The 25,835-nt window shown below is 35.8% G+C and overlaps 6 protein-coding genes and 1 pseudogene across 9 annotated transcripts; 3 read left to right on the forward strand and 4 right to left on the reverse strand.

Annotated features, from left to right (window-relative positions):
- The first annotated feature begins 2,613 nt into the window (after window positions 1-2,613).
- LOC147546592 (putative proline transporter 2) lies at window positions 2,614-6,966 on the forward strand. Its single transcript, XM_086673861.1, has 7 exons — window positions 2,614-3,346; window positions 3,457-3,681; window positions 3,953-4,047; window positions 4,654-4,843; window positions 5,549-5,673; window positions 5,841-6,056; window positions 6,351-6,966. Exons 1-7 carry the CDS (start codon window positions 3,232-3,234, stop codon window positions 6,729-6,731), a joined length of 1,347 nt encoding a protein of 448 aa, XP_086529987.1. The 5' UTR covers window positions 2,614-3,231; the 3' UTR covers window positions 6,732-6,966.
- Window positions 6,967-7,116: 150 nt separating this feature from the next.
- LOC147546593 (Yos1-like protein) lies at window positions 7,117-8,913 on the reverse strand. 2 transcript variants are annotated; one of them, XM_086673862.1, is made up of 2 exons: window positions 8,789-8,913; window positions 7,117-7,575 (listed from the first exon to the last, which is right to left on the reverse strand). In XM_086673862.1, the coding sequence occupies exon 2, from the start codon at window positions 7,570-7,572 to the stop codon at window positions 7,336-7,338; it is 237 nt and encodes a 78-aa protein (XP_086529988.1). In that variant the 5' UTR covers window positions 7,573-7,575; window positions 8,789-8,913; the 3' UTR covers window positions 7,117-7,335. The 2 variants fall into 2 exon arrangements, with proteins under 2 accessions (XP_086529988.1, XP_086529989.1); XM_086673863.1 differs by lacking the exon at window positions 8,789-8,913 and adding an exon at window positions 8,590-8,725.
- Window positions 8,914-9,845: 932 nt separating this feature from the next.
- LOC147546594 (O-fucosyltransferase 19-like) lies at window positions 9,846-13,313 on the reverse strand. The gene is made up of 8 exons (XM_086673865.1): window positions 12,533-13,313; window positions 11,897-11,969; window positions 11,723-11,790; window positions 11,551-11,639; window positions 11,340-11,472; window positions 11,025-11,260; window positions 10,456-10,932; window positions 9,846-10,362 (listed from the first exon to the last, which is right to left on the reverse strand). Exons 1-8 carry the CDS (start codon window positions 13,121-13,123, stop codon window positions 10,104-10,106), a joined length of 1,926 nt encoding a protein of 641 aa, XP_086529991.1. The 5' UTR covers window positions 13,124-13,313; the 3' UTR covers window positions 9,846-10,103.
- Window positions 13,314-15,119: 1,806 nt separating this feature from the next.
- On the reverse strand, window positions 15,120-18,732 carry LOC147546595 (chaperone protein dnaJ-like protein). Its single transcript, XM_086673866.1, has 7 exons — window positions 18,594-18,732; window positions 18,288-18,491; window positions 17,190-17,259; window positions 16,616-16,947; window positions 16,131-16,272; window positions 15,876-16,001; window positions 15,120-15,727 (listed from the first exon to the last, which is right to left on the reverse strand). Exons 1-7 carry the CDS (start codon window positions 18,631-18,633, stop codon window positions 15,343-15,345), a joined length of 1,299 nt encoding a protein of 432 aa, XP_086529992.1. The 5' UTR covers window positions 18,634-18,732; the 3' UTR covers window positions 15,120-15,342.
- A 49-nt stretch (window positions 18,733-18,781) lies between these two features.
- LOC147546596 (large ribosomal subunit protein eL33y-like) lies at window positions 18,782-21,358 on the forward strand. Its single transcript, XM_086673867.1, has 5 exons — window positions 18,782-19,961; window positions 20,079-20,114; window positions 20,215-20,443; window positions 20,540-20,588; window positions 21,166-21,358. Exons 1-4 carry the CDS (start codon window positions 19,930-19,932, stop codon window positions 20,579-20,581), a joined length of 339 nt encoding a protein of 112 aa, XP_086529993.1. The 5' UTR covers window positions 18,782-19,929; the 3' UTR covers window positions 20,582-20,588; window positions 21,166-21,358.
- Window positions 21,359-21,369: 11 nt separating this feature from the next.
- Window positions 21,370-25,680, forward strand: LOC147546597 (cleavage stimulation factor subunit 77 pseudogene; annotated as a pseudogene). Of its 2 annotated transcripts, XR_015239862.1 has the most exons (2): window positions 22,505-22,856; window positions 23,511-25,680. The product of XR_015239862.1 is annotated as a cleavage stimulation factor subunit 77 pseudogene, transcript variant X2 (transcript). The 2 variants fall into 2 exon arrangements; XR_015239861.1 differs by having other exon boundaries at window positions 21,370-25,680.
- Window positions 21,595-22,845, reverse strand: LOC147546598 (putative F-box protein At1g32420). Its single transcript, XM_086635921.1, has one exon. The coding sequence runs from the start codon at window positions 22,843-22,845 to the stop codon at window positions 21,595-21,597; it is 1,251 nt and encodes a 416-aa protein (XP_086492047.1).
- Window positions 25,681-25,835: the final 155 nt, after the last annotated feature.

Raw genomic sequence — 25,835 nt, forward strand, 5'->3', positions numbered from 1 at the left:
TGAAGTTAAACTGTTATTAAAGGGGCCTAATTGAAGCCCAACAACATAACAAAGAGCCTAAAAGGCTAAAAACCAACAAACTTATTGTTATACCTTAAATAACCTCAGTTCAATAATTATGGCTTCGAACTCTTACGAGAATGATCTTCAAGGTTTTGGAGTTTGTGCCAACACTTTCAACCCCTTTCTGATGGGAATTGCTACAAAATCTTTTTTTCATATTCATTTTTTCCTCTTTTCCTTGATTTTGCTTCTACTCTTTTTTTTTTTTGTTGAAAGAATTTTGCTTCTACTCTTATCTTTTCAACGTAGTCGTAGATGTAATTTTTTTTTAATATTCTTACATATTTGTTTTATTGTTTGATTTTTTATAAAAAGATAATGAGATGAAGGTTTAGAAATATTACAATTTGAGGTACTGTAATTTGTATTAGTCATGTTAAATTTTGGATAATTTTTATATTGTGATTCTTTTCAATAAATGTACACAATGACGGCAATTAAGTTTCAGAAATTTTTCCTTTTGTTGTATGATGGTAGTAAGCATAAATGCGTTCATCTATGTAACATGTTCAACAAATTATCTCTGGTGAATCATGTTGGTTTGTACATTTCCGGATATTCTTTTTAACCTAAAAATGACTTGATCAAACATTGTCACCTAATCTTCTTCTTCACCACCACAACTTCTCACCACCACCATTGCCGCCTCTTCTCTCTCATCTCTTTTCTTCTGTCACTCAGTGTTGATGTCTCTCCCAGTCTTTCCCTCTGTTAAGTCAAGAACAACACAAGAGAGAGAGAGAGAGAGAGAGATGAGAGAGAGAACAACACGAGAGAAAATGACGATTATGGAGTAATGTTTGATCAAGTCAATTTTTTGAGCTAGAAAGAAAATATTCTCCGTAAGTCAATGTTTATTAACTAAGTTTTTATTCTCCAGAGATTTATTCCCTAAAACCGCGACCAATTGATAGGAACCTCATAATTTGATCTAGAATCATCAACGAATTTAGGTAAAATAATTAAAATTGGTCGGTAACTCGTTGCTATTATTCAAGTGGAAAATCAACTCAAAAATATTTCAACAAAAAAAAAAAAACCTAAGAAATAAGACCTCCAAGAATATTTTGACGAAAACAATCTGTAAAATCAAAATTTACTATGAGTGGATGGGTCAATATAATGGATCTAAATATTTCCTTCCTCTGATGAGACCGCTTGACCGAATGAAGCCAGTCGTGATCTCTAAATTTGAAGACAACAACTGGCCCAACAAAAAATGAATTATATCCTCAAACACGTGATAACTCATAGTATTAGAGTAAGAGGGTGGGACTCATTATTTGCTCAAACATAGTGTGTACCATCCGATCCATATTGTTTGTGTTTATTATCAGACTATCACTATCACTAAAGTCTAAAAAGACGTACATACACTCTTCTAGTGTTCTAGTGTTCAATAATCAAGTAGAAGTGGTATATATACAATTCTCTGGTATTGAAAAAAGTGATCTTGAAATTTAATCCGTATAAGTTATCGTACAAGAAAAGGAAATTTGTTTATGTTTCTAAAGTTGTTCATCACCTCCTACATGGATAGTCATTAGATGAGAAGTTATACTCATCATCCATTAACAACAAGGATGTTGAAATTCTGTGCAAATTGCCAATGGGGGAGGTTTTATTGTCATTGACGTCTCTTTCACTCATACGACACATGAAGAAATTTGGCTGTAGGGGCACCAAGAGCAATCTAAGAATAGTGCTGGTAGAATCCCCAATAATTTAGTACTTACCCTGTCATATCTTAATGGTTGCGGATGAGTAACGCCATGCATTTTATATTAGAAGTTGAAGTCAAAATAAGACAAACTAAATGAAGGGCTTTGAGCCTTTGATAGAGAAAGGCTACCAAAAAGAAGAACATGAAATTTTTGACTTTATGCTTTCACACTCTTTGTCCACTTATTCTTCTATTATGCCCTACTTTGTAAAAAGTTTGTACTTATCGTTTCATCTTTATGTTAGTTATGTTTAGGTTATTATATATTATAAGCATATCAAAATGGTTGTATATCTCCAAAAATATTCTCTCTCATTTTTGTTGAAGATATTTGGAAAAACTAGCAATTTATATCTACTATAGGGATATAGTTCATAGTGGGTGACATTACATCCGACGGTAAAATACTAGTGTGTAAAGTTCTGGATGTTTGTTCTTCGGTAAAAAAAAAAAAAAATGAAATGCCAAAGAAAATCAAATACGAATAAGATACTGAGATATGACTTTTCACATGATTCACTTTATCTCATACTCTCATGTTATGACTTATGACCTATCTTTTGAAAGTTCATTCCAACTTTTACTTTTGTGTTTTTAGACAAAAATGTGCAATGAAAAAAAAAAAAACACAATTGAATGATTTCCGTACAAAAATTGATTGTAAATTTTAGGGACAAATTGACTAAGCCATTTTTTGTTGTTATTGTAAGACTCATCATTCATAGTACTAATTTTGAATTTAGTTTCTTCACATAATTAAGTCTAAGACGAGCCATCTCAACGACATTATAAAAAAAAAAAGTGTCACGTTAATTTTTTCCTAGAGAGGTGTTAAGTTTGAGATGTGATTTAAACCATCCACATCCAACTCCAAGAGAGATAATGGGACCATCCAAATTGTTGCTAAAAGGAAATACACACACAAATCCCTACGCGCAGTGAGAAATGAAAAAAGCACAGGCAGGAAACTTAGGACGAACAAATTAAACACAACCACTCATTTAAAATGTGGTAATCTTCTATAAAGGGACGGAGGAGGAGGGATTATCTCCTCCTCTTAGCTGCCTGCCGCTAATACTCCTCCCTAAAATATCAACCGCGTCGCAAATTCCCAGCGATTTTTTAGTCACAGAAAAAAAAGGAGATACAAAATATCTTCTCTCTCTATCTGTATCTATCTATATATATATAGAGAGAGAAAGAATCAGAGAATTCAAGAGAGAGTCAGTAATTAACATTCCAAGATTTCGAGGTACTCAAAATTTAAACCAATCACCCGCTATCTCTCCCTAGTTTTCTCAACCACAAGAGAGAGAGAGACAGAGAGATAGACGAGCTGGTGGTTGTGGTGATTGACAAACTTCCGCCGCTCGTCGTGGTTGGTGGTGTGGTTCTGTTTTTTATTAAGTTCAGCATTGAAGAAAAGAACTTTTACTAAAACAGAAATGGCCGATTACGAATCCGGTACTACTAATAGACAAGTTCGAAATAACAACGATGACGACGGTGAAAAGTCAAACGTTGTTGCAGTACCAGAAACTGCACACCAAATCAGTCAAGGTAGATTATTACTCAATTCTTTTAATTGATTCTTCTTCTTCTTGTATTGAAATGAAATGAAATGAAATCCCTAATTAATATGAAGCAATTGTTTTTGTTAAACAAAACAGATTCATGGTTTCAAGTAGGTTTTGTGTTAACAACTGGTATAAACAGCGCATACGTATTAGGTTATTCAGGAACAGTTATGGTACCATTAGGTTGGGTAGGAGGAGCTCTTGGTTTGATTGTTGCTGCTGCATTATCACTTTATGCTAATGGTCTTCTTGCCAAAATTCATGAAACTGGTGGTAAAAGACATATTAGATACAGAGATCTTGCTGGTCATATTTATGGTTCGTTTACCTATACTCCTACCTATTTCAATTTTTTTTCATTTCAAAACCTAATTCCTTCGTCAAAAATGTAACAAGAAAAACTAGGCAGACTCCAGGCAGAAATCGTATGTGGTTTGCCGTTATTCGTTGTTGAGTGAATCATAATAATAGAAAACGCGAATGTCTAGGCAATCCACATAAGATTTCTGTCTAGAGTCCGTCTGAATTTTCTTTTTCCCTGTCATTTTCGATTTTGATCTTTCATATAACTAAAAATTTGATGTTGCAGGTAAGAAAGCTTATGCTCTAACATGGGCATTGCAGTATATAAATCTCTTCATGATTAACACTGGATATATCATTTTGGCTGGTCAAGCTCTCAAGGTTAGAACAATTCAAAAGGATAAAGATCTTTAATTTCTTTGACCACAAAATTTCTTTTCTTTTTTGAAATTTGTCTTCTTTCCTAACTACCAAAATAAAAATTAATAATTGAAGATGAATTATTTGTCTGGATTTGGCCTTGTTTCTCCACCTGTATAGAGCATGTGCACTTCAGCAATTGTAGTATAAGGTTTTTGATTATCTTATAGATGCATTTGTTAAATGACTTTGACTTTTTTTTTTTTTCGAATGGATCGGCACAACTTTTGAAACTAAATTTATATGTTATTTCCTTCTAACATTAATTGTTTTGTTCATCGTCTCTATATAAAATCAGATCATGATACAAGTGTCGTATCAAATTTATACATATTTTTGAGTTGAAGCAATATAAAAATAAACTCCATTGAAGAGATAAAAGCATAGAAAAGCTCATGTTAAATGTATGACTTAAACATAAATATAATTCAGATTTATACTAACAATTAAAACCCAACCTTAATAACTCGTGTTCTGTAATTTGGAAAGGCCGGTTGCATATGATGGCAGAAGCTCTGTCCGTATTTTATTTTCGATGTTGTTAATTTTTTTATTTTATTTTGGCAGGCTACCTATGTCCTCTACAGAGATGATCATGTCATGAAGCTCCCATACTTCATTGTTATAGCTGGGTTTACTTGCGCCCTCTTCGCCTTTGGAATACCTCATCTATCAGCTTTGAGGGTTTGGCTTGGAGTTTCAACTGTCTTGAGTATTATATATATCACCGTAGCATTCGTGTTGTCGCTTAAAGATGGTAAGAACATCTGCAACTTATCCCATTAAAAAATTGTAAATGTGTAGCATTTCTCTTATAACTTGTCAAAAAAGAAAAATAAGATGGAAGAATTTTCCGCGTTACATAATATTCTCAGAAATGTGACCCTTTTTCGAAACGGGGAGACATTTTATTTCAGATTATCTATCCAATTAAAAAAATGAATGTTATCTATTACCCAGGGAAGAAAATCTTTAGATACCGTTAGAGCATCCTTTAGTGTTCTACTTTGGAGTTTTATTTTATAAATCATCTTGATGAGATTCAGGTTTTTTGAGACCTGGGGTGCTGACTTGAATACAATCTCTGTTTTTCGGAATAGTCAATGAGTTGGCAGACCTAATCAGAAATAGTTATGTCTAGAGACATTTGGGGCATAAACTTTGAAACCCGGTCAAATCATGTTCACTAGTTTGCAATTCGAATGTTGCCTCGTCTAGTTTCCCGCCTTCATAATTTCTAAGTAATTAAACACTAACACGATATGAATCAGGTAAAATTGTAAAACTTTGCTTCATTTGCTTCTCTTCCATACTATCGATCTTCTGGCATATTTATGTATGCCTATGTATATCTATTGTGTCTTCATTTCATATCCAATTCTGATGTTTTATTGCTTTATCTTTTCGCAAGCATTGGAAGGCTTAGATCATTATATCTGAAGCAAGTTTCAATTTGTTACAGGGAAGAATAGTCCGTCTAGGGATTACAATGTCCCAGGATCAACTGCAACTAAGGTCTTTTCCGCTATTGGTGGATTTGCAAACCTCTTTTTCGCATTTAACACAGGGATGCTTCCAGAAATTCAGGTAGACAAGCAAATCACATCCTCTTCGACGATATTTGGTAGTTGATACTATATCAATGATATGTATGTCAATACATTAGGTTATAATATCAAATAGAGTATCATTTGTACTATAATTTCCGCTCCTGCTACTTATTCCTTGTTTTTGTTTACTTTTTCACGTAACAGGCAACCGTGAGACAACCTGTCGTTAGCAACATGATGAAAGGTCTCGTCTTTCAGTTTACAGTGGGAATTCTACCAATGTATGGGCTCACTTTGATGGGATATTGGGCTTATGGAACTAGCACTTCAGCATATCTCCTTAACAACGTCTCTGGTCCAGTTTGGATTAAGACAACTGCCAACATTGCCGCCTTTCTGCATTCAGTCATTGCTTTACATGTATGTAACTTCATCCCCATCCTCTGGTTTTTCATCTTCTTGTTTTATAATGTAAGCAGGATTTGAGCCCATTAAGACCTTCCTTTTCTGTACACTTGTGAGGAAACCCACTATTACGAATCCTCTCGGGTTATCACACTCAATCTATGTTTGTATTCATACAGTGATCGACTAGGAAACTGTATCCGTGCCATCTGTTTCAAAATTCAGAGTTTTCTAATATGTTCTTCTCGTACAAAGCTTCTTTCCGTTTCTAAAAATGCACTAACCTTCAGCTATGTTATGAACTTGCAGATATTTGCAAGTCCAATGTACGAGTACTTGGATACCCAGTACGGAAATATTCGAGGAAGTGCATTCTCTTTTCACAATTTGTCATTCAGAGTTCTCGTAAGAGGCGGTTACTTAACAATAAACACCTTCGTGTCAGCTATCTTACCATTCCTTGGAGATTTCATGAGTCTAACTGGAGCTTTCAGCACATTTCCGCTAACATTTATCCTCGCAAACCATATGTACTTAATGGTGAAGAAGAATAAGCTCTCAGTGCCTCAAAAGTTCTGGCATTGGCTTAACGTCATCTTTTTTAGCGTCATGTCTGGTGCTGCAGGAATCTCAGCAATAAGGCTCATCCTCGTGGACTCGAAAACATACCATTTATTCGCCGATATCTGATTAAGCCTACTCATTCTCGTAGTCAGAATTTAATTTAAAAATAGTTAACTAGAATTGAGCTTGTAATAATAGTTTCAACTTTCAACTCAGAGATTACCAGTATTTATCTGTTATTCTAAAATTATTCTGATAACCAAAATAGGGTTTCAATGATCTTTTGTAAGCTGTCTGGGGTGTTGGTATTTCTTTTAGTTGTTTCAAGAATTTCTTTTGAAAGGCATTAATTGTTCTGCAACGATATTTCCTCGCCATCTATTTTTCACAAGAAGAGATTTTGCTCGGTTATTTTTTTGTTGAAGATGGCTTATTGACAGGAAATATAGTCAATATTCAAGTTCCAAACAAAATTTCAGAGACGAAAAGAAAGCAAGAAGAGAAGACTATGTTTAACCCAATTAGCTTACATTAATCACTTGAAAAAAAACTCTAATATACTTGAATTTGAATGTCATTTTCACTTATCCAACACAGACCATAGCTAGAAAGTTTACAGAGTAAGAACACTACACATTCAATGTTCAATTCCTAAACAAAAGTTAGAAACATGTTTTCGATCAAAATATTCACCAAAACAATATTTCAGACATTACATTCAAATCATTTTTCAGCCAGAGACGAGCTTTACGACGATTACGATGGTATTGAGAACTATAAGGGGAAATCTCAAGAACTGGGTAGCATAGATGAGCCCGACAACTTGGCCCTTCAATGACTTTGCCCTTCCTCCTCCAGAAACTTCTGTGAAGCTCCATCCTTTAGGAGCAAGAAATCGTTCCTCATTTAGTATTGCTAAGGCGTTGGCAAGGAGCAAGAAGCCTTCGAGTAATGTCCACAAACCCATTTCCTGCATCAACTGAGGGATTAAGTATACTCCGCAAAAAACATTCAATTTACAGCTAACTGAAAATAAAACTTCAGGCAAGGAAAAGTGTTACTGTCATACTTCTATATTCACATATATAAGACGTTAAAAGCGACTGGAATCAGTGATCTTAGTTTAATTTATGCATCGATATGGGACAAAGACATGAGAGTTTGGCAGTTCAAAATTAAAATACAGAATCGAGCTAGTAAGCCAATTCACATGTATCAGTTTCACCTCCACATATAAACTTTCTTTTCACCTCTCAGACACACCAGAAACAAAGATTACAAAATATTCAGTTTATCACGCCTATACATGTCTGTGTTTCTTTTGAAACCGTACTTTAACCTGTCTCAGTATCTCCCTAGAATAGCAAATTTGTTTCCGAAATCATAAGACACTAAACACCACTTTAATGTTGAATATTTACGTGCTGAAATCTTTAAGAGTGGTTCATCAATACATCAAAGGCATGAGTTTAATCAAGAAGACGTGGTAAGTTGAGGATAACTTCCATTTTTGTCCATGACTCGAATCCGATATCTTTAAGAGTGTCTAGAAGGTTAAAAATGGCTCGAACCCGATATCTTTAAGAGAGCCTACAAGGTTAAAAATGAGGCGAACCGATATCTCCCCTACCCAAGTTAAACTACTAGTTCTGTTTTGAGTATCCCCTTCTTAGAGTATAACCAACCCAATGCAAGATTACTTGTGCCCTAGGGGTGCAGATAATTGTGATGATCGCCACCAGTTCTTAAACTAATTATATGCAATTGGCTAAAATTTTCTTAGCAACTATTGTTTATGACTGTTAAATGGCTTAAATTCAGGCAGTACTGATTTCCCATTTTCGAACTTAAAAATTCGAACAAATTGGAAATCCTCTGAAATTGATGTATCATTCTAGATTTGGATAGCAACAAAGTAAACCTGAGATGGATGATAGATATGTTTACAAAACTAAAAACTATTCAGATCGATTTAGTTGTTTACCTCAAATCAAAATTGTAATTCCAAATCACCAAGAAAAGGGCTAATTTAGGTTTGATTCACAAACCCTAATTAATTTTCTTTAGCACCTTGATCAATGGGGTTCTTTCTATTTGATTCAATCATTCGGGTTTCTTTACAAATAATAAATCTGAACAAAAAATCAGTAAAATAGGAAAAGAGAGAGAGAGAGAGAGAGAACCTGAGAGGGCGAGTGGAGAGATTTGAGATGGAAACGATTTGGGAAAGCAAAATACGAAGACGATGAGGAATGGAGTAATAACGTGTAATCGTGTAGGGACTGTTTTGTAAATCTATTCTTTAAGTCCAGTTAAGTTGACGTGACGCCCCCGACCTTCGTAGTTAACTATATCGTTCTCGCTTTCCGCACCTCACACAGGTACGAGATTTTGTTCTTGGCAAAGACTCCATGAATTCCCCCAGAAGGTCTCACCACTAGTTAAGTTTGAGCGTACACCTATAGCCCAGACTTTAGACACTCTCGTGAGAGATGTGAAACTATCACAATCTCCCACCCTTAATGAAGAGCAACCCTCGCCTCTGAAACCACTTGTGATGCCTCAAGCCTTAGTAGTTAATGATATTGTCTTCGTTTTTCGCACCTCACATGGGTACGGGGTTTTGGTAAAGGCTTCACGAGCCCTCCAAAAGACTTTGTCACTTCTTAAGCTTGAGCGTACACATATAGACAAAGCGTCTGACACTCTCGTGAGAGATGTGAAACTATCACAGTTGACTCATGAGTCAGTTTGGTGATTTGTCTCAGCTTGGGAAATTAGTTTTTTTTTCACCATTTGGAAAAGTTAGATAAAATCACATAGTTAAAATTTTGAATTCAGTCCATCTGGACCTCCAAGAAAAGAAAACTCCAAGTTTGACTTGGATGAACTTTTCTTGTAAGCTAAGTTGTGATCCAAGCTCATACTCCAAAGTAGAATTTGTGCGTTTATGACTTCATATAATCAAAGAAATGAACATTAGGCTAATGGGGTGAATTTAGATCACACTTTTTGACAAAGAGTTCCAAAATGGCTGCTTCTCAGTTCTCACCTTTATAACCAAACTTTAATCTTTACTTTTTAAAATTTGAAAGGAGTTTACCAATTTCAAATCTAAAATTAGTGTTCTTTGATCAATCTATCTGACTAAGCTTACAAATATCAGATCTGATTAGACGACTAGTCTTCAAAACCATAATCAATGTGAACTACGTACATTGTGGAAAAACCATGAAAAAATTGAGGCGAAGAAACATAAGAGAGTAAGAAGCTATTACACAGTTGACATAATTACGTGAAATATGTACATCATGAAAAAACCATGAAAAATAATAGACGGAGAAATATAAGAGTGTGGAGAGAGTAAGAGGCTATTACATTGGATCTCACCCAATAATCGTGTCGTATAATTTTACAGTAAACTCTATCTAATAAAGTACAAAAAAGACAAAAATAAATCCTAACTACACAAAACAACAATTCAAAATTTTGGTCACTCTAAAATAGACCTGACCTTCTAGTTTTTCTTAGATCAATTTCTAAGTTACTTTCTTCCTTTTGTGGCCTTAACTTACTGCAAACACAACCAGGAAATGGGTTTGCATAAAAGTTTTCCTCCACCCTGGGAGACTCTCCCATCTTTCTCCGATACGGTGCTCCAACTCTATTACTATGTAACCTCTTTACTTTCGAGGAAAACTTCTCCCACGATATCACACCTCGATCCAATTCATCGATAATCCGAACGAAATTTCTCCTATAACAAAGACATCCATTATAGCTCAAATTAGCAAAAGTTCAAAGAACATATAGTATATCTCAAGTAGATTTTGTGAAGACGAATATATACCTGTCAGGGTTGATAGTTTTCCGAAAACCTTCAAACATCCGATGTCCTTGGACCGCCTTAGCCATATTTCCGTCGTAAGTATACACAAAAACATCACTTTTAAGAGCAACTATATAATCTAGTGCAGCGAGCCGATTTTGATACATTTTGAAAGGTTCTAACTCTTCCTCTGATGCTAGAGTTGAATGAGAGAAAACGTTTGGGTATTCTGCAAGAAGAGGATTTATGCTTTCGCTACCATATATCTCACCTGCGACTAAATAGATAGTTGTATTTGAAGGATATCCCATTGCCTTCAAAAATAATGCAGCTTCTCTAGGTGACATTGGGCATCCTCCTAGTATTCTTTTCTCTTCACTATCTATCTCTTTTTCCTTCCAATGATGCACATTATATCTCATAGTTCTTAGTTCCTTAGCTTCTCTCGAAGTAAGATTATGACTGCATCCTGTGAATGCTAACATATCCTTCTCATATCTAAAAATAAAAAAAGTTTGTTTTGATTAATAGATTGAAACCCTAAACACAAAAAATGAATTAAAAAACAATATCTAAAAAACGACATATACCTCAAATGGAGAGCAATGTACCATGGGTTGCTATCATTTCTTAGTCTATTAGCTAATTTGCTTCCAAGTTCTTCTATCTCATTTGCGTATCTAAGAGCTTCATAACTTGCACGACATCGAAGCTTTTGAATAGAATTTGCAAGTCCATTATTAGCTAGGCGCGAATCGGTGTGAGTGAACTTCATAACTTTGTGCTTCTTTAGCAATGGAACCATCTCCCGTCGATAGTAACTAGCCTGTAAAATAAAATATCAATGTTATAACGAGTTTAAAGATATAACTCTGAGTACAAGGAAATTTGGTTGTATTTTATACCTTCGACCAAGAAATTGGAGCCTTTAAAAGGGGTTTAACTCCTGCAAATTGAGAAGGCAAGGACTCGACTATCTCAATATCGTCTTTTAACACCTCTATGAAGTGTTTCCAATCGAAAATATCTTTAAAACCACTGCAAAATCATGAGGATGGAATGATTTCCTTTCAATGTTAGTTTCTGAATTCTACTAAGGAATTCAAGATTTTGTACCTAGGATCTGTCCAAAAAGATTGATGATCTAAAGAAGGAAGAACTAAAGTTGCATTCATCACTTTTGCTACTGCAACCATATCACATATCTACATTTTAAGCAAAAAAGGTCATGTAAGCAAAAAAATCGAGAAAATAATAATTTGGAACTAGTAAAAAGTTCTACACTTACTCCTGTTCTCATTTGATTTAATCCACCATTAGCATGAATAAGAATATAACCATTTGTACTAGTAGTACCTGAAATTAATCGGTTCGAAAAATATGAAACATGTTAACTACATAAAGATGGGATAGGAAGAACAATGAATACATATCGGATCGCAAAATGTTTTGAATGTCATACTTATCCGATTCCCTGGTCGCCCAATACATTGATAATAGTTATCACTATTTGGTTTCTGCCAAATTTGAGGTGTCTGAAATACCCAAAAAACAAAATGACATAAGAACCAAAAAACATAGCCAAAACTAAACAAACTTGATTCTAGTTTTCAAATTCATTAGATTCAAATCCCAAATTTGCAAACTAATCCATGATCCAATTACCTTAATAAACTAAGGAAATGAAAATTTAACCTCTAGTCTAGTTTCTTTGAACATAATTAAACAACTAATTTTTCAATCCAAAATCAACCCATACTAAAAGGGAATGCTCAATCTTAGTGAGTGCAGAGGCTTTTTGGGGGGCTAGCCTTCGCCAAGAACAAAACTTCCTACATGTGAGGTGGTAAACGGGGGCAATATCGACAATTGTTAAGGTAGGGGTGTCACAAGTGGTAAGAGAGCTGAGGACGGCTCTCTGAGGGTATCCCACATCGCTCAAGAGAGTGTCTAGAAGCTGCGCTTTAGGTAAATGCTCGCTCAAGCTCTTTTGGGGGCTCGTACACCCGCGTGAGGTGGTAAAAGCGGAGACAATATCGACAACCACTAAGGTGGGGTGTCACAAAATGAGATTGAGCAAAGTTGGAGATTGACTTACCGGAGACGACCGGAACAAATAGTTGTGCGAACCGGTAACTTCCATGACATCAGTCTCTTTAACAACCTTCTGAGCCATAGCCCAATCATCTTTAAAATTTCGAAGAATGAAAAATGGACTATTTTTACCATTAAATTCTTCAAAATGATGATTATTCAAGAATGAGAATTTAAGAAAAACAGAGCAAACCACTAATGATATAAGCATTAATAATATTCTTCTTCCGAAATTTCTTCCTGATGTTAATAATTGAAACATCAATATAATCCATGAACCCATATTTTCAATCCAAATTATCCATCTTTCTGGTAAGAAAATCACAATGGGTCTAAGCATAAGATTTCTCATTGAATGGTGATGATGAAGATGATGATGATTATGATTGTGGTGGTAATTATGATTTAACCCAAGATTAGTATTACCACCATTGTTGTTTTCTTCATCTAAGAATTGATGATCATGATGATGACAAAGAAGATCTTGTTTCTCTGTTTCAATTATAACATCAGGTACCCTTCTTCTTGTTGCTGTTGTGGTTGTTCCTGAAATTTTTGGACTTCCATTACATGAATTTGCAGCACTTGTTGACATCTTTAATGGGGAGGAGGAGAAATCAACAACAACAACTCTAACAAATTAGAAACCACATCATGGATAGAATGGTTAGAAAGAGATAGAGAGAGAGAAATAGAAATGGGTCTTTGGATTTTGGAGAGAGAGAAACTAGATAGAGAGAGAGAGAGGGAAGGGGGGAAGGTGTTGGTTTTCTCTCAATCTTTCTATATTTGAGAGAGAGATGATGTTTTTATAGTTCCCTAAAAATGAGAAATGGGGTCCGAATTTAATGGCGGGTAGAGAGGTTAACTTGCCGTTATTTGAGAGTTTTCTAATTTTTAGCCCTATTTATTTGTTTTCATTTTATTACTTATTTTTCTTAAAGATATAGAAGAGGGGTCCAACACCCTTCGGTGTAACGGTTATAGTTAGACACCCCTCTTAAGCACATGAGGTGGTGGGATTGAGTCTCGGTTAGACATGTTATGTAATTTAGGTTATAAATAACGTAATAATTTGTCGGACTTTAGGTCTCTTTGTTGTCGGGTTTTAGGCCTTTTTCATTCTCGGTTTAAATTAGGCGGTTTATTACATCTCCATGATGCATCAACAAAAATTCTATTAATCCCTCCATTTTTGTCCCACCCTCAACCCTTCGCCGATGTGGCAACATATCACTTGAGTATATTTTCTCATGCATCAATGTCTTGTAACGACTAAAGCAACTAAATATGAATCTAAGTCATTAGCCATGGTGGATTACATTATTTTCCTTTTAAATATGATATTCAAGTAGGAATGTATATTGATGTGGTATAAAATCGACTACACATATCATTTTGTTGTAACATCGTAATCTTTAAAAAAGAGTAAGGGAATTTCTTTTACTTTCTTAAGAAAGTTCGAATTTAGTTGGTGAGGAGTACACAAATTGACATATAGATATTTTAATCAACTATGTGTTGCCTCTAAATCAACAAGTAGCTTAAACGTCGCGGAAAAAAACTAAGTTTTGTGATGTTACTCTTGGAAGAATTGAAATTGGTAAAGAGAAAACAGTATAGAAGTGAACATCCATCCACTCTAACCAAAAGATTAATTGAATGTTATTTACGTGCACCACTCATTCTCTTTCATTAATGTAGCTTGCCTCGATCTATGGCTTTAACCAAACACTAGATTAAGACATAAAGGACGCATTTTGGGTATAGCACTTCAAAATCTGTATGGGCAATTCCTGCAATCTTTTGAAAAATTTGAAAAATAAGAGTAAAACCACTATTTACAATAATACTTCAGTTTGTAAGTGAAAGTAATAGAGAGACGACTAATTGAATTCTCTAGAGGCATGGAAACTAATAGAAAAACATTTCTCCGTTTATCTACGTTTTAAATCAGAATCCCGCTTAACAGTTATGAAAACATAGTTAACAATCTTTCGTAAGTGTATAAAAAAGTGAACATGAAAGAAAAATTTAAAGTTCGGAGAAAAAAATCAGATACGTTAACTAACATGATACGGTAAGTTAAAATACTTCGTGTTAATCATAGAAATGTATTGGGATAATGGAAAGGTTAATGGTAAATGCATACATGGTCTAAACCTCAAAAGAAATATGACAACGAATGCTTAGACATTGATATCATTCCTAATTATTAAAACAGGGTTGTTTTTTTATACTGTATTGACTAATAGAGCGAGGTTAAACATCTCAAAACAACAAGTGATTGCTTAACTACCAAACTCAATAGGTGCCTACTTTCTTTTCTTTTTAGAAAAATCAGGAGTTTCTTCCTAGTCTAAAAGTCACTCCACTCAAAGTTTATGATTCAAAGAAGACTTTTCTTGACATTTTCATAAATGTCAAAACCTACCAAAGCACTAACTCAGTGTCTAATTCCCCAACAAAAATGATTATTCCATTATATATTTCAAGTTCTTTAAGCCAACCATTCAAATTGTCGTATTTTGAATACATCAACTCAAGAACATTTGCAGACCTCAAGGTTGAGCAATCTTCTTTCGTCACGATTAAGGTACAAAAAACAGAATACATTAGCATTTATTCACTGTTGCTAATCGAAATGAAAACTTACATACAATTTAGTGACACAATTCACAAGATAACAGTCTGTTGTCCCAGAAGTTCAACAATACCAATCAAACCACACTCAAATGAAAGAATAGAGAGCCTATCTGCCTATGCATAGATACATCTTTCAGTCTCTACCAGAGACTACATGATTGACTTTTTCTATAGCCTCAGCCAATCTAAGCAAGGGCAAAATCCCCAACACAACCGAGAAGGATAATAGTCCTTTAGGTATACCTCTCGGCTAACTCCGATAATATAAAAGCTGAATGACCGATTCCTATTAGCCATTGTGACTCGGGTCACAGGCACAACGGAGATAATGTGTCTTTCGGATATAACTCTTGCTGCGGGTGGAACAGGAGACCTTTCTGCAATTACTTCTGATGAGAATTTGTTTAGGAAGTAGGAATCGGCAAAATATGCAGGTGTGCATTGGTAAGCCTGTATGTTGCACAGTTGTATCCCTTTCGCCCTGTGAAATACTTCATCTGGGACTGAAGCTGCACCACTTGTTACGCTTACTTTTCGGGTCGAAAGTGTTTTCCTATTGAACATTGGAAATTTGTTTGATTTTATCATTTCGTCATTATTTACTTATCTAATATGCTAGAATGACTTGATAAAACTCAAACAAATTATTTTATCTGCAACAAAAACATTTCTAATGTTTGTCAGTAATAGGGAAAACTTACCATCTAACTATTGCAACATTACGAGTAAAATGAGAGCCTCCGCCTTCGCATGTTTCACACTTCATTAGTCCTCGAGATCCACAAGCTGCACAAGGAATCTTTCCCTTGCCGTTACAGTTCTTACAACTACAGGAAAATAAAGAAGGCAGTAAATGATCCATGTCCAAACTGACCACCATATCATTAGAGTACTAATGTATCAGTACAAGCAACATAGGTTTTCAGCTGAAGTTAAAATACCAAAAATTAGCTTACATGGTGTCAGATCCATCTCTATGGGCAACTAGACCTCTCCCGTAACAGATAGAGCATTCAGTCATTTGATTTCCCTTGTAATACCCAGGTTCCTGATTCGCATTACACGTACGACAGGGAAGCTCTCCTCGTCCTTCACAACCTGAAAACCTTTTTCCTCGATTAGAACAGTTTCCTATATTAATCGAAAATGGTTACCATTTGGTATATTAAGTTCGTTATAAGAATTTTATCTAGTTGAATTAGGATAACTATCTAACTTTTGACAGTTTTTTGGATGGTATGAAGATGTTAAATTACAACTGGAATGGTTTGATGTCAACCTGAAAAATGTTGTGGATGAGCTGAAATTTTCAGATTTAAATTTATTAAGGTGATTTCAGATGACAAAGTACAAGAAAGTCTATTGTAAGTTCATATTTAAAAATTTCTATTACTTGGAAAGTGCAGAAATTACATAGTTATGTACTCCACAAGATCCTTACCGGAGCATTTTTGGACGAATTCAGAATGAGGAATAGTTGTACGTATTTCTTTATGTGGGACAAATAGAAGAGGAAATTCAGACCTCAAATCCAATTCCCACAACCCAAGTTCAGGTCCTTTATCCTTTCCATCTATTTTTCCACCACGATATGGCTTTGTTTCTGTATTAGTTTCTCTCTCTTCTATGAAAGTATCTAGGGTTCCCACATATACATTGCAGTCCTCAACTGCACAAATCTTCCAAGTCCGAGCTGGGCGACTTCCCCAACAACAACGATGCCCAACATGATCGATGAGTAGCTCACGTATCTCCACTTCATCCAAAACTTGCCTATCATAAAGACAAATCCAGTTGTTTATAAGTTCAAATTTATAGATGATCAAAAAATGAAATATGACCCACGAGTGATCTCTTCATAAAACTGGAAACTTATAGGAAGACAAACCTAAGGTACATGCAACTCTAATGGGGCAGTATAAAGAGGAAGGGAATCCAAAGAGGTAATAGGGAGAATTGTTAAATTCAGCTAAAATGGAGATATAGTCAAAGAGGAGTTAAGATATCTATCTCACCTTCCAGCTTCATTGGAAGTGTTCCCGGAAGTAGGTACGCCATGTCCACCCTGATAAGCGACTATTTGCTCTGCAAAAGTTGGAGCAGAATTATGCCATGCTAACTTAGAAGACTAAGGATAATAATGCAAGTTTTTTAGGGAATATAATGAACAACTATTATAGCTTCTATCATCATAACTACTTAAAGTAAGGACATGTCCCTAGTCATTTTTTTGTTCCAAATAATTTGAAATGTTCATCGATATACCTGCAGAAATTAGTGACTCGTATAAGTGGAAACCAAAAGTTCTTTCCGGTTTCATTCAAGTTCTAACGCATTCATTCTGGTTAACCGAATTTTCCTTTCAAATGAGTTTTACATTGAAAAATAGATATTCCAATCCATCTCATTATCTTCACCTTACGCTATTAACTAATGTCTACAATTAGTGCGGCTAGACCATTATAGATGTTAACAACCTCTTGAACATTGCACATGGGTGGGGGACATACAAGTCACATCAACCCTTCCCAATTTCGTATTCGTTTCTTTTCTAGTACTCTCAAGTCTTAGGTCCAGGTCGGTATTCCGTGAACTTTTGGAAATTCATAGTATCTCTATTTTTTGTTGATAGGCAAATTACTTCAACTAGTATTATCATGTGAACCACCAATTCATAGGTAAGCTAGCCTCTAATAAATTTGGGAAAAGTAGTAGTAAGAGTTAATATTGAGTACGTAAAAATGTCAACTAAACCAATTTCAACCAACCTCATGTGATCTTTAGTAGTACTTCAAACTTGAGAAGAGAAGCGCATAAACATTTAACATCTTAACAATTCAAAGAATAATACTTACTACTAAGTAGAACCTTGATAAGCATAATAATTTAGTGTTTGATTCCCTAATTTATTACTCCTACAAATCATAAAACTACCCAACAACAGAAATTCAATCAAGTCAAATTCCACCAAATATAGATTATCAAACTACTAAAATAAATTACTTGAAGAATTTCAATAGACCTGATTAATAATAATACTCCACACAAAAATGTTAAACCAAAACTAAAAGATCCTAATTATGCAAGTGTAGTTAATTGGAGTAGTAAATAACCGTAAGGGGCAGGAGGTTGAGGTGAAGTAATCAGAGCGGCATGAATATCAGATGGAGGAGAATAATGAGCGGAAAAAACAGAAGCAGATCGAATTTCATCAACACTAACAACGTCGGTATTATTAAAACCACTGTAATTAACAGAACCGGATCTTCCCATGTGCTGGTATGAACTCCATCTTTCTTTGTTTTTCTCTTCAATTTCTGATTTTCTCAACAAAAAGAGATACTAGAAAAATCAAGATTAAGAGAAAAATAAATATGAAAACAATAATGATTGAAGAAAGTTCCAGCTTCCAGGTATACCTGATGATGATGATGATGAGAGAAGAGGTTGCTGTTCCATTCTTGATTCTTGAATCTTGATTAGAGAGAGAAAGAAAATGAAGAGAGAGAAAAACAGCAGGGAGTACTAATAATTGTTATTTTCCTTAGACAGGAAGGCAAGGAAATTATGAAGATTTTTGCCTCATCAATATAGACAGTTTCAAATGTGCCCCACGAGTCTTAAAAGTGGATCTTTTCACACTACACATTCAAAAATATAAAAAATTTGATCCAAAGGTATCGTACTTTTTTTTTTGGCCAGCCCTTTGTGGAAAATTAAATAATTTTTGGAGTGTGAAATTTTAAAGATAAGATACAAAATTTTGAAAAGTATCTGGGGAAACATATTTTATGGGGAATATGATTCAAAATAAAAAACTCTCCGTCTCACCTCTCTCTCTCTCTCCACCTCACATCTCTCTCTCCACCTCACCTCTCTATCTTCTCCGACTAGGTCGCCGCTCGGAAAATTTTCTGGTCGGCGACCCAATCGGAGGAGAGAGAGAGAAAATGGTAGGGAGAGAGAAGATGAGGTGGGGGGAGAGAGAGAGAGAGAGGTGAGGCGAGGGGGTTTTTATTTTTCCCTCTAACAACTTACAAAATAAAATTGTCAAACAAAATTGACCAAGTCTTCACAGCCCGAAAACTATTTTGCTTTCCCAAAACGCTGGCCTTTTTTCTTGGAGTCGGTTTGTAATTCCAATGGATTTTCAACAAAGGATGATTGATATCCAATATTACAGTTCGCACCTCCAATGGAATTTGTCACTTATGGTTTCGACATCTCCCTCAATGATGCAAATTTGCATTCCACTGTGTGGGCTAAAATTGATGTTCTCTCCAATCTCTTGCTACCGCTACACACGACACTCCGAAGTAAAACTGATCTGTCTACATTAATGTTGAAGTGATTATCGGGTGGAACTCACGAATGTCTAATATTTAATCGTTGTGGCGGTTTCCGTGTATCACGTCTTGATGATATATCTATTACCATAGGATGGTAATACACAGTCAAACTTTTTCTCGGCTAAAAATCGATTTTCTCACATACCAAACTGGATCTATGTGTCATCATTTTAAGGCCAACACATTACACATGGACTCCCCACATTTGAAAGTGGGCTCTAACTTTTAATCAATGGGCCTTTAGCCTAGAAAATGCCAATATCTGGGCCTGGATTCAGTCCATGATATAAATGAAGTCCAGTAATATCCACTATATATTCTTCATCTTCTCAAATCCGTCTCCAAGATTAGGGTTTTGTGTAATCTTGGCTTTCCACCTAGAGAAATTAAAGAAACCTCGACAAAAATGGTGAAAGAAAGACAAGGGGAGAGAGTCAGGTCTGTTTCCCTCATAAACCCTAACTTCCATTTCTCTTTCTGACTCTAAATCTCAAATTTGTAATAATTTTCTTTCCTCTCTCATTTTGTTCTATTGCTTTTTTTTTTTTGATTCAGACTCTATGTCCGAGGAACAATCCTAGGTTACAAGAGGTAAGAGAAAATCATATCTGTTATTGTGTTCTTGATTCATGTTTCAGTGAAACTTATACTGAATTAGGGTTTCTTTTTGGTGTTGTAATTAATTAATTAGGTCAAAATCAAACCAGTACCCAAACACATCATTGATCCAAATTGAAGGAGTAAACACAAAAGAAGATGTGAATTATTATTGTGGAAAAAGAATGGCTTATGTTTATAAAGCTAGTGTTAAGAAAAATGGATCTCATTACAGATGTATTTGGGGGAAAGTTACTAGACCACATGGTAATAGTGGCGTAGTTCGAGCTAAGTTCAAGACTAATCTTCCACCTAAATCCATGGTATTAATTTATATTACTACCCACCCACCCTTTCTTTTCTACTTCCAATCTTGTTTTTTTCTTGCTTATCAAAATTGATTCTTTTAATTTTGGCAGGGAGCTAGGGTTAGGGTTTTTATGTACCCAAGCAATGTATGATGACGAGGTATTATTATTATCCATTTGTTGTTCTAAGAAAATCTCCAATAGTATAAAACTCTAAATGTCCTATTTTTAAGTAATTGGTAAGAGAATCTCCAATGCTGCAACACTTAAATTGGATCTCTAAAATGAGGTGGCAATAGTTATTGTAGATATCTAAAATACCTATAGGTAATACACATTTCACTCTCAAATTGGAGATGCTCTAAGCCTTAAGGTAGAAATGATATTTGATATAGTATTGTAGATATCTCATACAACCCTCTGCAAGAGGATTTGGAGGGTCGAGGCGCGTTTGGTGAGGTTTGTGGAGTGCTCGCCAAGAACAAACCTCGAACATTTAGGTTTGGGGTATGACGTGTCTAAAGCAAATACAATATTGATAACTGCTAAGATTTGGGAGTCACTAGTTAATTTGATTGAATTTAGTTATCATGCATAGAAGCCGAATTTCATATACCTCTAGATGTTAACATCAATCTTTATCATATAGTCAAATATTTCGAACAAACTCCTCCCGGTATTGTTCACTTGAAGTTTTCATGGCCTTAATAAGTCTAATATTTGGTTCTTCGATGTAGGTTGAGGATTGCTCAAGGGGTTGTGGAGAGATAAAAGTTCCATTTTTGGTTGTTTAGCTCTCAATTTTTAAGTGTCTTTGTTCATTTTTTGTTTGTTAGTCATGACAGTTAAGTATTGAGATTCAGATATTTATATGCAAGACAAATTTTTTGTTTTGTTTTACTATCTAGTAATATAACTTTTTCGATAACAGATCATTTATGTCTTGCAAATTAGGTTAGATTAACAAGGGAAAGGTAAAATAGGGAGTAACATTTATGGAGTGAAAAAACAAAAAGTAAATCAGGAATAGTGGTCGTGGCAACCTTCTATTCATCAATTATGGCAACCAAGGTTGGTTGGTTGTGAGGGTGGTCGGTGGTGGATGTGTGCCGCTGCTTGAACCCTATAAGGCGATGTTGGTGGTGGTGCTGAGTTGCGAATAAATGTTATCCACAGACGGGGAAAATGCTACTCCTATAAACGGATAATTTGGGCTGATAAGGTGACAAGAAAAACTCATTAAATGGACTCAACCCGAGCAGTCTCCTAAATTGGATCACCTTCTTCTTCTTCAGGTCGTAAAGATGAATCTCCCTATGCCACCCACTGTAGCCACCATTAACTTGTACTGTTATCACTAAGAAGTTTGTAATTGATGCGAAAGACCACTCGGCAAATTTTCCCCCATTGATAGGCAAATATATCGTTTCTTCACCAATCCAATTACTAGTATTCTTCTCCTTGTCATCATCAATCATCCATATCCTCATCTTTAACACCTTGTTTTCACTATCATAATACCATCTATCTATTAGTACTAGTAGTCCATCAAGCCCTTGTAATAAAACATCGATATAATTATTTTTACCAACAAACCCATTAGGATCCTTGACAATATCGGGATATTTGATCACTCTAAACTCCTCTTTTCCAACATCAAATACTACTAGTATACAATCCATCGATTCCCTATCAGGAGATGGATAATGCGATCGTTCCACACACCAATATAAAGAACCATTCGAGTAAAACGCTTCTCTTTTTACTACATGCATAGGTAGGGCGACATCTTCTTTGGTTCTCCAATGATTTTCACCGACAGTCAATACTTCACAGTTTAGTTCCTGATGATCATAACATTTATTATAGGGTCTACACACAAATACTATTTTATGTTTTTGAGTAACTGGATCAAATCCAAATCCAAACGTATTATAGTAACTTTCTGTGATGTTTGGTCTTATCCATGGTGTTTCTTCTCTTGTGCATACATTGCGAATACAAACAGAATGGTTGTCTTGATTCACGAAACATAACAAACCATTAACAAATATAAACATAGGTACACTGTCACATGATTTAGGAGTTATTGCCATTTGCTCTATGCTACGTTTCGACAAATCTAATGTAAAGAATCCTGATGAATAGCGGCTACGCGAAGTGATAAAGAGCATTTGACTTGATTTTGATCGAGAAAAGTGTAATGAAATAAGGTGTTTGTCTTGTTGAATCAAATAAAACCATCTTCTACTTAAGCACTTGAATCGCATAAGCGACTTTATAGGAAGTCTGCTCATTATTTCAATCATTACTTCCTCGTTACCATAAACACTACTAACCTGAATTGAAGAAGCAGCGGCACTACCGGTGACTGCTGGAGAAGTAGCCCCACCACCACCTCCTCTAATTTTTGCCATTGTCAAAATTTGTGAGAATTCTTCTACCCTTCTTAGGCTTCTTTATATTTCCTCTCTCTCTGTTTCTAATCCTAGTAGGTTTCTATTTGTTGCAATCTTTATTTGGCGGTTGTTCTCCTATTATATAATCAACCGTGGATATTAGTTTGTAATGTAAAAAAAATACTTCTATTTAGGGCAAAAGTGGAACTTCTATTTTAAGTTTTAAAAACTAAGCAAAGTTTTCAGTTTTTTAGCTGGAAATCTAAATACCCAAATCTCTCATGAACCTTCGCCTTTCAAATTTAGGGCAAAATAATCAGTACTCCTTTTAATCCAATTGTAGAGAAAAAAAAAACCCTTGGAAGTTCTTTGATCTTCAAAAGAAGTATGACAGGAACTGAAACAAAGGAAAAGAAAGTGAGTGATGAACTTTTAGTTGATAAGTATAATGTTGACCTTTCCGAAGCTTTAGCTAGTAAGGCACTGCTCATGCCAATTTCTGAAGCAGTGTCAATCTACGAGCAACTTCTCGCGACGTTTCCGACGTCTGCCAAGCATTGGAAGCAGTATGTGGAAGCACACATGGCTGTTAATAATGACAATGCAACAAAACAGATATTTAGTCGATGTTTATTGAACTGTTTTCATATTGTTCTTTGGCGGTGCTATATTCGTTTCATTAGGAAACTCAACGATAAGAAAGGAGCACAAGGACAGGAAGAGACTAGGAAAGCTTTTGATTTCATGCTTAACTATGTTGGAACTGACATTGCATCTGGACCTATATGGATGGAATACATTGCATTTTTGAAGTCCTTGCCGACGGCTATGACAGCACAGGACGAGTCTCAAAGAATGACTTCTATTAGGAAAGTATACCAAAAGGCTATCGTTACTCCCACCCATCACTTAGAACAGCTTTGGAAGGATTATCAGAATTTTGAAAACTCTGTTAGCCGTGCACTGGCGAAAGGGCTTGTATCTGAATACCAACCAAAGTACAACAGCGCCAGGGCCGTTTACAGAGAAAGAAAGAAATATGTTGACGAAATTGATTGGAATATGCTTGCTGTACCCCCATCTGGATCGTATAAGGAAGAGCAGCAATGCATGGCATGGAAAAGATTTATAGCTTTCGAAAAAGGGAACCCGCAAAGGATTGATACTGGATCATCAAATAGACAAATCGTCTTCACATATGAACAGTGTCTGATGTATTTATATCATTATCCGGATATATGGTATGATTACGCTACATGGCATGCGAAAACTGGTTCTGTAGATTTGGCAATCAAAGTATATCAGAGGGCTTTGAAGGCTCTACCTGATTCTGAAGTGCTGAAGTATGCCTACGCGGAGCTAGAGGAGTCCCGTGGAGCAATTCAGCCTGCGAAGAAAATATACGAGAGTCTTTTAGGAGACGGAGTAAATGCAACTGCACTGGCACACATTCAATTCATCCGTTTTCTAAGAAGAACTGAAGGAGTTGAAGCAGCCCGCAAATATTTCTTAGATGCTCGTAAATCTCCTAACTGCACATATCATGTCTTTGTTGCTTATGCTATGACGGCGTTTTGTCTTGACAAGGATCCAAAGGTAGCACACAATGTTTTCGAAGCGGGACTGAAACGGTTTATGCAAGAGCCTGGATATATACTTGAATATGCAGACTTCTTGTGCCGTTTAAATGATGATAGGAATGTCCGTGCTCTGTTTGAGCGGGCCTTAAGCTCCCTCCCCCCTGAGAAATCTGTCGAGGTCTGGAAGAGGTTTACCCAGTTTGAGCAAACATATGGAGATCTGGCTAGCATGTTGAAGGTTGAACAAAGGAGAAAGGAAGCTCTTTCCAGGACTGGTGAAGAGGGATCCTCAGCATTGGAAGGTTGTTTACATGATGTTGTATCAAGGTATACTTTCATGGATCTTTGGCCTTGCTCGTCTAAAGAACTGGATTATTTGGCACGTCAAGAGTGGCTTGTGAATAAGAAGGTCGACAAATCAATTATGTCTAATGGAGTCAGTTCTGTAGATAACAAGGGTTCTTCTGGAGTAACACATAATTCAAAGACGCCTGTATCATCCAATAAAGTTATTTACCCAGATACTTCTCGGATGATTGTGTATGATCCCAGGCAAAAAGAAGGTGCTGGATTAGTAGTTCCAAGTAATACAGGGATTGGAGTTGTAGCTGTTTCTAGCTCAGCACCTGCTCCTAGTGCACCTGTAGTTGGTCATGGTGGAACAACAAAAGCACTTGATGAAATCTTAAAAGTTCTGCCCCCGGCCTTGATGACATTTACAACTCACATGCCTACTGTTGAGGGACCAACACCGGACGTAGATCTAGTGTTGTCAATATTACTACAGAGCAACATGCCAATGGTACAACCAGGAAAACTGACTACTCCGCAGCAGCAGCAACTGCCAGCAGCTCCAGCTCCGACTACAACTGATGTGATTGGGTCACGCCCCAATCCTAGAGCACCCAGAGAAGTCCAACCGCGAAAGAGAAAGTACATAGACAGGCAAGAAGACGATGATACTTCAACAGTTCAAAGCTGCCCACCTCCAAGAGATGTATTCAGGCTTAGGCAGATGCAGAAAGCTCGAGGAGGAGGAGTTGTGAACTCACAAACTGGATCAGTGTCTGGTGGAAGTGCATTCTCAGGAGAGCTATCAGGCAGCACCGGGTGATGAGTTCTATACATTTTTGTTGAATTTGTTTTTTCGGGTATTTCGGCTCAAACCAAATAGGCATAATTACTATTAATGTATCAGGTGGCCCAGGAATCAAATAAGAATGTCATTCAATACATTTTCCGATCTAATATATATTCATTTTTCTTCGTATCCCATCTTTATGTAGTTCACATATTTTATATTTTCTCAAAACCAACAATTTCAGCACTAGACCAAATGATTATATTCTTATTCATGCTAATGGGGGAGTAATCTAATGCGGACACGATCAATTTACTATATCGACGCTATTGAGATAGTCAGAGTGT

This window comes from Eschscholzia californica, unplaced genomic scaffold (genome assembly GCF_041429995.1).
Source record: "Eschscholzia californica isolate CP2 unplaced genomic scaffold, dmEscCali1.0.p SCAF_4, whole genome shotgun sequence".
NCBI classification, from domain to species: domain Eukaryota; kingdom Viridiplantae; phylum Streptophyta; class Magnoliopsida; order Ranunculales; family Papaveraceae; genus Eschscholzia; species Eschscholzia californica.